The 15,152-nt window shown below is 39.0% G+C and overlaps 1 protein-coding gene across 1 annotated transcript in view; it reads left to right on the plus strand.

The window, feature by feature from the left end:
* SDK1 (sidekick cell adhesion molecule 1) overlaps positions 1-15,152 on the plus strand; it is a 581,111-nt gene that overhangs the window by 48,149 nt on the left and 517,810 nt on the right. The window contains exon 3 of the mRNA XM_060285242.1: positions 12,914-13,020. Within this exon, the coding sequence (XP_060141225.1) occupies positions 12,914-13,020 (107 nt within the window). The remainder of the gene's footprint in view (positions 1-12,913; positions 13,021-15,152) is intronic.

Genomic DNA, 15,152 nt, shown 5'->3' on the forward strand with positions numbered 1-15,152 from the left:
ACTTTTCCCATCTGTAAAATGGGTATAATAAAACCCACCTTAGAGGGTTCTCATAAAAACTAAATGATACCATGTTTCGTATGCCCCAGGAAGAAGGAAGTGAGGTTTCAAAAGAATCCATACTGTTTTTCCTCATAAAAAGAAGTAGTGATGTGGGTGATCTGTAACAGTGGTCTTAAGCCTGGGGTATATGCCATGGACAGTGGCAAAGGAACAGTTTTTTAGATCTTCAGTTTCCACGTGCATGTTTTCTGAAATTGAGCTACCTGAGAACATGCTTCTGTGTTGGCACCTGCCAGTTCTCTTTTCATACCTGCTTTGTGTTATCTCTTCCACTTCTCAAAAGAAGGACACGCCTTTCCCAGTGAGTCTTCTTTGAAACCACACCTTCAGGGTGCAAGACAAGCAGAGTTTAAAATATTGGGCTTGAAGAAGCCTCTTTTAAACATCCCATAGAAGAGCTCCTTGCCTTCACTCTATACATACTACTTTTAAGGGCAGAGTATGACACTAGAAATGGGATCTTTTGACCAATCTTGGGGTTTTCTTAATTCAGATGTATAGGTGGTCAGCAAGAACTGTACCATGTTTTTGTGAACAACCTTCCCTTTTCCCTTCTCCAGCCATCATCAAAGTATATATTGTGCCTCAAGGAACGTTTATGAGAACAAAGCAGAGAAACATCTGCAAGAGTTACCGCGGGCAAGAGGCACCTTGTTTTATCCAGGCTGCAGACTTAGTGGAATGCGCTGTGGTGTACACACACTTCCACATGATAGAATTAGAATTTTCAAGATGTGTTAGAAATAAAAAGCCCTTTGAGAAATACTCTTCCCTGAAACACACTTGTCTTCGTTTCACCTACCCAGAAGTGAAAAGAGCTCGGGGAGGCTTCAGTGATAGATCTCAACGAGGAGGGGGTGAAAAGTTCTGTTTATTTTCATCAGATCAATGTGCCCTCCTGATGTAGAAGGACCATGCACTATAGGAAAGTTTGTGCTTTGTATTTTCTCATTCATTCGGAAGACACTTCCGTTAACTTTTGCAAAAAGATATCATTTGCTATTCTAAATCCATATGCATTTTTATCACTTCAGTGTGTTTTGCTTGCTGGTGTGCAGCAGCCTCTTCTCTACTTGTTCATGTCTTCGTGTACTCGTTAGATTTAAACTACCTGTATGCAGATATGTGGCCAGTACCTTCTTTTCTTTTTGTAGTAAATGTCTACCCAGTTCTGTTCATTCTAATAGTAAATAACTTTACATTCAATAAAATGTGAAGTAATTGAATAAACAGACACTTTCAAGAGACATATCTCCTTCTAAATTTTTAATGTTTAATAATTATTTTTCAAAATTTGTAATACATTGATGTTGTTTTCATTAGCTGTGTGGTAATAATAATTACAATCCACAAGTAATCCAGATGAAATTTTTTTTAAGTGCTTAGACCATTTTGACAAAAGGAAATTCTTTTTAAATTACCATTTATTTGTATATTTTTATTTCAGAGAAGTATGTTGAGTAATAAATAATATCTTTCAGGCATAGAAAAATGTTACATTAGAATAAAATTCTGTGGGATAAATGGATTTAATACTCAAGTTCAAAGAGTAAAAAGAAACAGTATGAAAGCTCTGTCAGTTCATTTTTTTTTTTTTTTTTTTTTTTTTGCAGTACACGGGCCTCTCACTGTTGTGGCCTCTTCTGTTGCGGAGCACAGGCTCTGGATGCGCAGGCTCAGCGGACATGGCTCACGGGCCCAGCCACTCCGCGGCACGTGGGATCTTCCCGGACCGGGGCACGAACCTGTGTCCCCTGCATCGGCAGGCGGACTCTCAACCACTGTGCCACCAGGGAAGCCCTCTGTCAGTTCATTTTTAAGAAATAGAAAGTGTGTATATCAAAATCATTATATTAACTTCCATTGGATACATTTAAAACAGTGTGTGACCGTTTTATTTTAAAACATATACTATGCCATTATTATATATGCAACTATTTAAACTTCTATATGATAGAACAATTTTGGTGTCAACTTAAAAATATGCGAGGAGGGCTTCCCTGGTGGCGCAGTGGTTGAGAGTCTGCCTGCCGATGCAGGGGACGCGGGTTCGTGCACCGGTCCGGGAAGATCCCACGTGCTGCGGAGCGGCTGGTCCCGTGAGCCATGGCCCCTGAGCCTACGCGTCCGGAGCCTGTGCTCCGCAACGGGAGAGGCCACAACAGTGAGAGGCCCGCGTACCGCAAAAAAAAAAAAAAAGCGAGGAGATTGAGCTCTTTTTTGCCTTGCTCTTTGCATCGGCTAATTTACCTGTTAACCTGACACACCCTGGATAATCCTCAAGAAGACAAAGCATTGTTGCTTGATTGAAGCAGGATTGAGAAGGTGGTTCATTATATATGCACCATTAAAACAGGGTAGATGCTTCACTACCATTTCACCAGAAACTCGTTAGGAAGATATTGGTTATTCTGAAGCAAAAACGGTTTAGGTTAGACGTGATAAATTATATTCTGTTCACTGAAGGCTTCAGACACTGAGATGGGTTATTAAGGATCCATTGTATTTTGTCATCATTTTTTTCAAGATATAAAACCTGTCTAAAAATCTTAGCTATTTTTTCAAATTACTCTTTCATCTGCTTCCTTCCAATAATCACCTTCAGCTGTCATATGTTAACCTTCAGGAGGCTGCTGTAAGTCTCAAATTGGAAAACATACTCTATAAAAATGGTAGCTGTTTCCTAACTCCACCCTTTGGTGTCAGTTATGAAAGTGCTAACCCTAAAAAAAGCAAATATTTAATATAAATTCAGCTTTTCCGTCTTTGACAAAAAATAACATTTTCTTTGCTGCTTGTGTTATAAACTACACAATGAATTTTAGTAAGTTTCAAGTGTTATATTATTCATATTGATGCTTATATCCATGTTTAGGACAGGTGGCTACACTGAGAAAATGAGAGTAGTTCAGTAATTAAACAAAGTTGCTTAAGTGTCATAGGCAGATTTGTACCCATTTTTTTCCCCCAGGAAATAGTTACTGTAAATCATTTTTTCTACTTTGGGATAAAAAATATTTTGTAATTATATTCAAAAAATATATATGCCCAAAATTTCTAGTGCTAGGCACAATACTCGTTCCAGCAGGAGGAATAATTGGATACTCTAAACTGCAGAAAATCTTATAGTCTCCTTACGTGATCTGCCTCTGGCTCAATTTCTGTTACAGTAGAAACAGTAGAAATTTGATGGATATTTATCTATTTATTTCAGTAAAAAATAGGAATGGTTAAGGGAAAATTTACTTTTTCTTATGTCCTATAAAAGGACGAAAATTCTACAGTATCAGTAAAATTTATTAAGTACCTGGGAATAACCTTTATAAGAAATGAGTAGAACATGAAGAAAAGTAGAAAACCTCACTGAGAGAGTTGAACGAGAATTCTAGATAGGTCATCTAAACAGCCGGAGCACTGGACAAAGTATATGGAATAATTGTTTTCAAGATACTGGACGTCAGGCAACCGAAGGTGTAATGGCTGAGAGATGGAAAACCAGCAAGGTGAGCCCTGTGATTGCTCGGGTTACTGCCCTGAGAGAATTTCCAGGTGTGGCACAGAGAGGGAGAAAACAGGTGAAACCTGGAGTTCAGAGAGATCAAGGCAGAGTACTGGAGAGGAGAGAGCTGTGGAGAGAGTGAACTCTGGAGATCCTCAGAGGTTCTTTGTCTAGTATTTAGCAGATTATTCACCAGCACGTTCATGTAAAGAGACTGCCCAAGACCAGGGCCCAGGGACCCGAGAAGTGGAGGCAGTAGTTCCCCAGGTTCACACAGCGTGAGGTTCAGTGCCTCTTCTCAGCAGCCAGACTGAAAAACTTTGTAATCCATGGGGTTATTGGATAAGGGTACACAGAAGTGTCCTGGGTCTGTAGTGGGGGTTACTAACCCCGGACCGAATACAGCTCTGGTCCTGCCTAAGAAATCTTAAAAGCAAGACCAGAAAGCATCAGACCATTTCCAGGTATCTTTGCGGCACTGGAGAAGGAAGCTCAGGAATATTTATAGGAATACAGAAATATCCAGCACCAAAATTTACAATGTCTAGAATCCAGTCAGAGATGATCAGGCATGTAAAGAAGGAAAGCGCGACCCCGGTGAGAAAAATCAATCAACTGAAACCAAACCAAAGCTGACACAGATGTTAGGGTTAGCAGAGAAGTGAGTTGAAACGTCATAACTGTACTCCATGTGATCAGAATGTCTGAGATGAAAAACACATTGGATAGGACTAGCAGCAGATTAGACATGCAGAAGAAAATATGAGTAAACTTTAAAATATAGCAATATAACTCTTCAAAATGAAAGGCAGATAGGAAGAAAAAGAAGTCAAACACAATGAAAAGACCATTAGTGAATTACAGGACAACGTCAAATGGCCTAATATATGTATAACTGGAATCCCAAAGGAGGCAGGGGTGGAAAAGTATTTGAATAAATAATACTGAAAAATTTTTACATTTGATGAAAACTACAAACTCATCAATGCAAGAAGCTCAACAACAGATCCCAATAATGGAGTTACTAGCCACTGCAATAAGAAAAAGAAATAAAAAGCATCTAGATTGTAAGAGAAGATGTAAAAATGTATTTTACTGAGGGTTACATGATTGCAGAAAATGTGATATTATCTTTAAAAAGCTGCTAAAATTTATGTGTTTAGCAGTGTTACAGAATACAAGATGAGCATACAAAAATCTGTTATATTTCTGTATACTAGGAAAGAATAATCTGCAATCTATTAAAATTTATAAGTTTTATTAAAAATATCTTATATATTTTTAAAATATCTTCAAAAATCTTAGAGATAAATCTGACATGGAATTTGCAACATTTTTACACTGAAAACTATAAAGCGTTGCCTAAGGAAATAAAAGAAGACCTAAATAAATGGACAGATATTCCCTGTTCATGTGTCTGAAAATTCAGTATTACTGCCGTGTCAGACTTTCCCCGATTGATCCCTTGCCCATATCCTTTAGGCTTGAGACCCTGAGACAGAACTTCATCACTAAGCCATGAGTTAGACTCCTATACCTGTTTTTTTGTTTTGTTTTGTTTTGAATCTGCTGAGTCCCCTACTCATCAGGAAAGGTCCGTTTAATTGAGAACCCTTTTCTTAAGTGAAACGCAACCAGTTGGTTTCTTCATCAACCAGCCACACTGAGTGCGACTCCCACCTACAGCTTCCCACAAAGGGCTGAGTTCCCCAGGTTGTTGACCTTCAGTTTTCTTAACCTTGTTTACAGTCATTCTTTTCTCCTGGTTCACTCTTCATTGGTCCTGTCCTCTGGGAGCTGCCCAGCTCACAACAACAGGTTGTATTTTGGTTCAAATGAACTAGTCTTGCCCATTTTGACTAAGTATTGGGTTGGCCAAAAAGTGCCTTCAGTTTTTAAGTAAAAATAAAAGACACGTTTTTCATTTTCACCAAGAACTTTATTGAACAACGTATTCACGCATTTGTTCCACTACCTTCTGCCGTTTTTCAGGCAACTTCATAATTCCGTCTTCCCAAAACTTTCTATCTTTTTGAGCAAAGAACTGTTCCAGGTGCTTTTATAGTCTTCCAGGGAATTGAAATTTTTTCCATTAAGAGAATTTTGTAATAGACCTAAATAAATGGAAATCCAAAGGTGCAATGTCTGCTGAATACGGCGGATGAATCAGAACTTCGCAGCCAAGCTTTGGCAGTTTTCGCCTGGTCATCAAAGAAACAAGCAGCCTTGCGTTACCGTGATGGAAGATTATGCGTTTTCTGTGGACTGATTCTGGACGCTTTTCGTCAAGCGCAGCTTTCAGTTGGTCTAATCGCGATCAGTACTTGTTGGAGTTAATCGTTTGGTTTTCCAGAAGGATCTCGTAATAGAGGACTCCCTTCCAATGCCACCATACATACAACATCACCTTCTTCGGATGAAGACCGGCCTTTGGTGTGGTTGGTGGTGGTTCATTTTGCTTGCCCCACGATCTCTTCCATTCCACAGTATTGTACGGTATCCACTTTTCATCGCTCGTCACAATTTGTTTTAAAAATGGAATGTTTTCATTACATTTAAGTAGAGAATCACATGTGGAAATACAGTCAAGAAGGTTTTTTTTCGCTTAGCTTATGTGGAACCCAAACGTCAAAGCGATTAACATCACCAAGCTGGTGCAAATGATTTTCAACGCTTGATTTGGATATTTTGAGTATGTCGGCTGTCTCCTACATGGTATAGCGTTGATTGTTCTCAATTAATGTCTCAATTTGATTGCTATCAACTTCATCTGGTCTACCCGACCGTGGAGCATCTTCCAGCGAGAAATCTCCAGCACGAAACTTCGCAAACCACTTCTGACACGTTCGCTCAGTCACAGCACCTTCTCCATACACTGCACAGATCTTTTTGCATTTCAGTTGCATTTTTACTTTTCTTGAAGTAATAAAGCACAATATGACAAAAATGTTGCTTTTTTCTTCTATCTTCAATATTAAAATGGCTACACAAAAATTCACCAATTTTGATGTCTTTTTTTAAAGTGCATGCTGATATGACAGCTGTCACATACAGTCTAACAAAATTGTTTCAAATGAAGTTAAAGACAACTAAGTGCTACTAGAGCCATCTTGCAAAAAAAGACCAAATGAACCTTTTCGCCAGCCCAACCCAGTAGAACCCTTTACAGTCCCAAGCTGCTTAAGGCTTGGGGTAACTTTCTTCTCAGTGCCCAAGACGTGAATGGTTGGGCACTTGGTGTAAAGCTTTCAACCTGATTTTGGCCTTTCTTCTATATCACATGGTTATATTTAGGAGCCCTGGAACTAACAAATGAATGTTCCATTCCTAAGGCATCACGTCCTTTTGTCTATTTGTTTATAAGGAAGGGGAAGATAAACTTCGGCAGGTAAAAGTGTGTGGACTATTCTCATCTCATTCCTAGTCAAAGCATCTGACATTGATTTCCAGGGCTTAAAGTGGTATGATTCTGTGCTCTCTTGTTCGATTTTGATCTCTGATATTAATATGGTGTGTCCCAATGCTTGTATCTCTCCCACAGCGTTGTGTATTTGTTTCTGATTTTAATTGACCATCTTTTCAACTCCATGTGGTCATAGCAGATATGATTGTTTCCGGAGAATTTCTGAAGCAGAGTAGCATTGACCTTTTAAAAGTTCTTACTGGAGATGACTTGGATTTGAAGAAGTGATTCCATTTGGGTCATTCATCTCAGGATCATCGTGGGTTCTAAGTGGAGAACTTTAGCCAGAGTGACCAAATAAGTCTGTAACATGATTTCAAGAAGTGCTTCCACGAGACAAGTGAAAGCTTTTTCATTTACGTTTCTAATTCACTTGTGCTAATATTGCAACACTTAATAGCTTAGGTCTTCTTTCCATTGTGTTTTGATGTGGATCATTTTGACTGTGTAGAAACTAACATTTCCCCTCATATTTTAACCCTTCATATAACGGTTCTAGATGTTTTTTTTTTAATATCTCTAGAGAACCTGGCAATATAAAGAATTAAGTAAACAGAGATGAATAAAGGACTTTTAGCTCTAAAAAAATCTCTGTCTTTCACAAAGATTTTCTGAAACTCCATTCTTACTGACTTGAGAGAGCATTTTCTCCTAATGACAGATCTGACAGACTAGTTCCGGTCATGTGTCCATGTTTACCAAAATGTGAATTTCTCCTTTACTGTCCCTGGTTTGATAATAGAAGGTAGGAATGGAGGAAGAATGAATGATCCCAAAACATTGTTACTGTTAGAGAAAATCACATAAACCACAATCCCAGAAGAAGATTCTTAGTAACTTTTCAATGTTAGCTCTAGAAATTTTGAATTGGTGTTTATAAGTGAATATAAAATTTAAATGTAGTTATTCCTGGTATGTGGATACCCAGCATGCAGTTGATCCCTGGAGGGCTTACAGTCCCCAGATTTATATTCCCAGACAGATTCCATAGATGCTTACTTAGCCCATCCCCAGCAGGGACCTGTTTATTGCCTCTTTCAACTTAATGCAGAATTTTAAGTAAATGAAATAGAGATTAAAGGACTTTTGTGAGGATGATGTTCCTATCGGCTAACTTGCATCTTTATTATGCTGTTTACTTTAACTTCATACTGATTACTGTAACTCTTTGGAAAGGATTCAAAGCATAACCATCAATTTGCTTAATGTCTAAGACCTGTTAGTGAGCTGGACACGTGTCCGTCTCTTTGTTAACAAGTTTCAGTCTGGATGTTTCATTTCACTCTTTGCTTGTGGCAAAAGCCCGCTATGGACTCATTCCACTTTTGACTGTTGCTGTATTTTAAATGTTCATATAGGAAATTTATAAAAATAAAATTGAAAATACAATTATTTGTAATCTTGTTTCCAAAAATAGGATGGAATTAGTTCCAAGAAGGATATAAAGGGCTTAGTTCTGTATTTTTTTTTTTCTTAAACCTTTTTTCACTTTAAAGATAATAATGGGCTTTGGGCCAAGATATGAAAGTTCATTATAGAACTTGGTTGTTTATTTTCGTGCAGAATAGATACTTTCATACCAGATACTTTCATACCAGAATAGATATCTTCATACTTTAATTTTTAAAAAATTAAAGCTGTGGGGAATAGTCTTGTCTGGAGTGGCATAAAATGAATGTAGACCCCCCCCCAAAAAAGAAAAAAACCTTATATCTAATTTTAATGGGTATGAAAATTCTTTCTCATGGATCGAGTTATGTCCACTGACCTTAGAGGGAGAAGTATGGGTTTTCTCTTCTATATCAAAGATGTGGTTTCGTTTTTCTGAACTGTGACAGGTCTCTGTAGACCTGTGTGCTTAGAGCATTTAACTCTTGTTGGGAAGAACTGCTCAACAGTCACTGTTCCAAAGCAGATAGTATTTTGTCAGACATTTTCTAAAATTTCAGTGGCTCATGGCAGGAATACTCCTTATAAAAGATTAATTAGTCTCAGTTTTGGGGGGACTGTTTACCACTTAATGATTCTTAGTGGTTAGCTGGGAAGCCATGATTTTTTAAAAAGAGATGATTCAGTGAGGCGTTATTTGGGTTTTTCTGTGACCATGGTGAGTACCTAGTAACTTCAGAAGCTTTTTCAACCAAAGTTATTTTGGCTACATTCTGGGGAGTTCTAGGACAAGCCAAACAAGCCCTCTCTCGTTGAAACAAAAAAGGAAGTTGTCACCTGGACATTGGGTTGCTTTTACAGTCGCTGGGCTGACTGGACATTGGGCAGGACCAGAGGGAGGCAAGCCCATCAGAGCCAAGTTACCCCAAGAGCCAGTCCCACAGGGTCCTGCTGCTGGTACTGCTGGACCCTGGTTACCGCTGCTTGAGCCACTGCCCCTATGGGCCCTGGACACTTGCACCGTTCCCCAGTCCAGGGCTCCATGGCGCCCCACCGCTGCTGCTGTTGGACAGATTCTCCTTTAGCCCTGCCCCTGTGCATCACCAGCCCCAGATCTGAAAGCCCAGCGCACGTGTGTGCAGTGGTCCTGTGGTGTCTCATTCCTGTGCCCTGCTGATGTAGGGGTCCGCCTCCACCAGGACTCATGGTGGAGAACCCTGCAAATATAAGAACATGGTGCAGACCCCAGGCACACAAAAAATGTCAGATATCCTCTCCAGGCAGGGCTAGGTAAGCGATTGTTCAGAGACGGAAATGGACCTAAAACTGCTTCTTAGAGAAATCCTAGAGTTGCTCTTGTTGCCCATTCCGAGTGGCAGTTCGGAACTGAGGTAGTCTCCTACGTAGCAGAAATGAGCGTTTAAACCCTTGGGTTTGTTGTGACTTTGTGTTTGATTTTCTTTAATTTGCTCTTCCTGATAATGAACTAGCCCTGGAAAAGGTTCTGTTAGTCTAGTAGATTCTGCCTTGAAACAGTGAATACAAACATTCCCAGCTGTGCTTATTTGAAACAGGAGCAGGCATTTTCTATATTTGAGTGGCATATGGTGCTAGGATTTGATCATACTTATAAGGAGCCAGGAAACTTTCTCTGCTTAAAAATGTGTGTTTATAAACAATAGGCTTCCAGTGAATATTCCCATCTGTTGGGTAAACATAATTTGTGTAGGAATTCCTGTAATAGGTGGAGTACTTTGCCACTTTTTTGTATATTTTTTCCCTGGTGAGACATTAGACTAAAGAGACAGTACAAAACAGCATATGCCTAATATTCAGTTTTGTATCTGTTTCTCCCAGTTGTTTGAAAGCAGTGCTGTTTTTGTGCATTAGTACACAGGATTACTATAGAAATTCATAAGAGTATAAAATCTAGGGCTTCCCTGGTGGCGCAGTGGTTGAGAGTCCACCTGCTGATGCAGGGGGCGCGGGTTCGTGCCCCGGTCCGGGAAGATCCCACGTGCCGTGGAGCGGCTGAGCCTGTGCGCCATGGCCGCTGAGCCTGCACATCCGGAGCCTGTGCTCCGCACCGGGAGAGGCCACAGCAGTGAGAGGCCCTCGTACCACAAAACCAAAACAAACAAAAAACCCAAAACAAACAAACAAAAAGAATATAAAATCTGTTCAGGATACTGCAAAAAAGGAAAAATGAAATGAATAACAATTGTATAAATGTGGTTAGCTTGCAATGATGAAACTGCTCTTGTAGTTTTTCAAATATGTACTCCAATAACTTGTGTTATTTCTTTTCCAAAAGCTTTTATTGACTTTGTTTTAACCTAATCTCAAAACCTCTCCTAATTACAATCATAGTGTGTAATCAAAGCTGCTCATCCTTCTAGTCTTGATTTGTAATTTAAATAAATGGCATTTTGACTCTTTGTGTTCAGTTTGGTATTGTCCTGATTGTCTGCACTAATTAATTTTTTGTTTGAGATAAACCATTCCTCAGAATAGAATAAAATTTTGAAGACTGAGACTCAGCAGTATTTTTTCATAAAACAGTTTATTAATCTTGCTCATAAGATCTCAAGATGGTTATCAGAGGGTAAACACGCTCTGATTAATATTTGCTTAATACTGAATTACCTGTATTGTCCAAATGTTTCATTCATTTAAAAATTATGCCTATCAGTTCCTTTTTCCAGTTGACTAATTGGACATACTTGAATAAAAAGAGGCGCAATTAGTTGGATATAAGTGATGTTAAGGTATGTGTAAGATCTGAGCAAATAAACCATACCATACTTGGTGCCTTTTACCTGAGTTTTTTTTTTTTTTAGGTTTCTCTGATTATACTTTGTAAGAGGAAATATTTTTAACTTGAAGATAACTATTATCAGAACATGTTTTTAGAAAGCATAGCATCACTGTGTTTTCTCTTTTTTTTGGAAAGTAGGCTCCTATTTGATTGGGTTTTAGCTCTCTTATTCTTTCTTAGGATAGGCACCCTCCCATGTGTGAAAATCAAGCCTTAGTCTTTTATTGATTGATTGATTGATTGATTGCTGTGTTGGGTCTTCTTTTCTGTGCAAGGGCTTTCTCCAGTTGTGGCAAGTGGGGGCCACTCTTCATCGCGGGCCTCTTACTATCGCGGCCTCTCCTGTTGCGGAGCACAGGCTCCAGACACACAGGCTCAGTAGTTGTGGCTCACGGGCCCAGTTGCTCCGCGGCATGTGGGATCCTCCCAGACCAGGGCTCGAACCCGTGTCCCCTGCATTGGCAGGCAGATTCTCAACCACTGCGCCACCAGGGAAGCCCCTTATTCTTGATTTTTGGTGAATATGGCTTAGAAACCAATTAAATGCACTCTTCTAGGTAGCACGAAAGGTTTGAGCTCCGGAGCTGCAGAACTCACATGAAGTGGTCCTCGGTTGTACCTCCTGCTTGTTCGTGGATTTAAAAATATCCTGAATTATAAAACTAACCATAGGGCTTCCCTGGTGGCGCAGTGGTTGAGAGTCCGCCTGCCGATGCAGGGGACACGAGTTCGTGCCCCGGTCTGGGAAGATCCCACATGCCGTGGAGCGGCTGGGCCCGTGAGCCATGGCCGCTGAGCCTGCGCGTTCGGAGCCTGTGCTCCGCAACGGGAGAGGCCACAACAGAGAGAGGCCCGCGTACCGCAAAAAAAAAAAACAAACAAAAAAAAACTAACCATAAACCTAAACCAGGGCTTTTATGGAAACTGTATCTTCTAGCTACTTTGTCCCCCCTATAAAATTTACTGACGTTTTTAGAAAGGCATTGATTTGAGGGATGGTTACTTATAGTCATAGGAATGGAAAATACAAATGAAATAACCTCCCAGTCAATCAAAAAAGTTTTAGAAGTTAATGTCAAGCCATATGTGAAGTAAGGAAAGTGTGTAAATGGTGTGGGGAGATGTCTGCTCGCCGTGGGGACTGGAGAGGGGAGTTGTGCCCTGATGTCACTGCTTGCTTTGCCTGAATGACACCTGTGTCTCATCCTGCATTGTTTGAACTTTGATGCCGAATGGCACAACACATTATGTGAAGACCATTGCCAGTTCTAGAAATAATTTTTAGAAATTCTGAGAGATAGAATTATAAAAAAAACATTGAAAGGTCTGGTTTACTTATAATGATTTTTAGCTATTTAACAGTTCTTATTCATTCAGGCAGTTTTGAGTGATATCTATTGATACTACGTGATGGCACAGGGGTACAATGGTGAACAAGACAGTTCCAGAACCTAGCTTCATGTGATATTTGCAGTCTAGTTGGAGAGACAAATAGCAAGTAAATAATCTCACAAATCAATTGCAGAAGCAGTAAGTGTGTAGGTCAGGGAAAGCTTGCATAGATATTAGTTTATCAAAAATTAAATATTTTTGGTACTAGATACCAAAGTATACTAGATGAGATGCCAAGGCTGGCTGCCTAGGTACGGAACCATTAACACTGCTTTTTGGTGTTTGGCAGGTATGTCATTCCATCTTTACAGAGGCTGGATGCTGGGTTTTACCGCTGTGTGGTTCGAAACAGAATGGGAGCCCTCTTGCAGAGAAGATCAGAAGTTCAAGTTGCATGTATGTGAACACTGAGAAGATCTACAAACGTTAAATAACAAAACACTGAGCAAAATCACTTTAACCACGGTGGGAGTCGAGTTTCTATCTTGGGTTCTATTTGGAATAGTATAGTTTCTAAAATCGATTGAGAGAAGTAAATAGCTAATGCAGCTGGTCTGACGATGATCTGGGGCTAATGAGGTAAATGCCACTGTTTTCAATTCAATAGATAAGGCTCTGTTGAGGATTTAGAAAATGAGCAAGATGCCTTCTGTTGTATGAGTTAGCTGCTCTTAGCTTTTATCATATCCAGGTTCAGATATTTTTAAAATAAAAGATTAAATCCAATTAGTTAAATTTTTATCAATTCATATTCAGTTCTTTCCAGTGATTTGTTTAGAAATCCTTCAGCTGCACAACAAAAAGTACGTGAATAGCATGTATTAATGCTGTAGTGAATTAATTCTCTACTGGGCAGGCCATTGTGGAGAATGAAACCTTTAAAAGTAACTGGAGGGGATATCAGAACGCAGGGGCCTTGAATTTTGGTGTAGTCTTTAGGAGGATGTGGAGAGGGAAGTTGGCTGATGCAAAACATTTAATACTTTCCTAGTCCAAAATCTGTGATGGGGAGGGGCCATCTAAAATGGCCTGTAGGCTTTATTAGATTTTGAATTTACTACCAAAATGTCTCTTCATTTAAAAGAAAGCAAGAAGTGTTAAGAAATTTTAAATTACATATAAATATGTTATAATAGATTTAGAGAACTCTAAAAAGCTCCTAAATTGGGGTGTGTGAACCAATGATGACAATATTTTCTCATATGTCATTTTGACCCCAGTTAAGGCTTGTGGTTTTCAGTGTTACTGTATAAATTAAAATAATTTCTAGTTATTCTACTTTTCTACGGTAATTACTAGTGACTGGGTAAGGTGCTGTTGCTATACATGTTTAGTTATAGTTTTAATTACTAGGGAGGCTTACATTTTTCTGAACTGTGTTGGTGAAGTCACTCAACTAAACCTGTCTTCAGAATAATTCAGAACTTTTATTCAATTGAATAATTGAAAACATAATTCATAAATAAAAAATTAAGGTCAATACCCAAAACATATTTGAATAAGCTTAGAATTTATTATATTTAATAAATTGTTTAATATAATATCCTTGTTTCTATCCTTTACCTCTAGCGCTAGATTTTATCTCTTTTCTCCTTCTCTCTGATAACAAATTTCACTTTACTTTAAAATAACCGTGCCTATTTTCCTAATCTGTTTCATTTGTTTCATCTTTTCCTAGGCTATTAAACACTGCTTGTAACATAGTTAATAATTTCTTCTGGATCACAAATCCGTTGATAATAGAGATCTTTTATGGACTGTTCCAAATTTATATGCGTTCAGACAAAAATGTAGTATATATGCCATATCAATGTGTGTATACATATATCTGTAGCTAATCATAATATGGAAATTTTTAAAAACTATCAAATGGTACTGATTTAAAAATTGGCCACATATACCCACATTCTAAAGACCGGGTTTTTTTTCCTGTGATCTCATTTTTTAAATGTTGTAAACCAGTAGCACAAAGACTGGAACAAAACCTACCTGCCCCCAATTAAGTCAGTAGTATGGGGTTTGGAGAACCCTCTAAAAATTAATCAATGGTTAAATATTTCTCCCAAAAGATCTTTTAGGGAGCATTCACCCCAGAAACAAAGAAAAGGAGAAACTGAGCAGGACAGCGGCGGGTGCCTGGGTAGAACCAGCTGGAGAGATCTGGGAGCCGGGGGATGTCTGAAATCATTTTATTATCATTTCTGGGAAAATGCTTCATGTGGCATGAGGATGCTTTCCCACAATTTATTTCAGTATTAAAATTGGTTGCAAACATTTCATTGTATTATTGCCGCGACACAAAGACCATGAAGTTCTGCTGATTCGCGCACTTCGTGGGTACTTTGGAGGCGCATGGCTTTGCCTTATGCTCCACTTTACCACCCAGTCTGCACTCATCAGCATTACTGCTCGCCTCTGGTCTTACTGCTTAATTATAGCAACATTGGTGACTTTGCAATAAAATATAGTTATTTCCATCTTTGACCTCCCACCCCCTCAAAAAAGAATTTTCTGAAACTTAAAAGGTC

This window comes from Globicephala melas, chromosome 15 (assembly GCF_963455315.2).
Source record: "Globicephala melas chromosome 15, mGloMel1.2, whole genome shotgun sequence".
Taxonomy (NCBI): Eukaryota; Metazoa; Chordata; class Mammalia; order Artiodactyla; family Delphinidae; genus Globicephala; species Globicephala melas.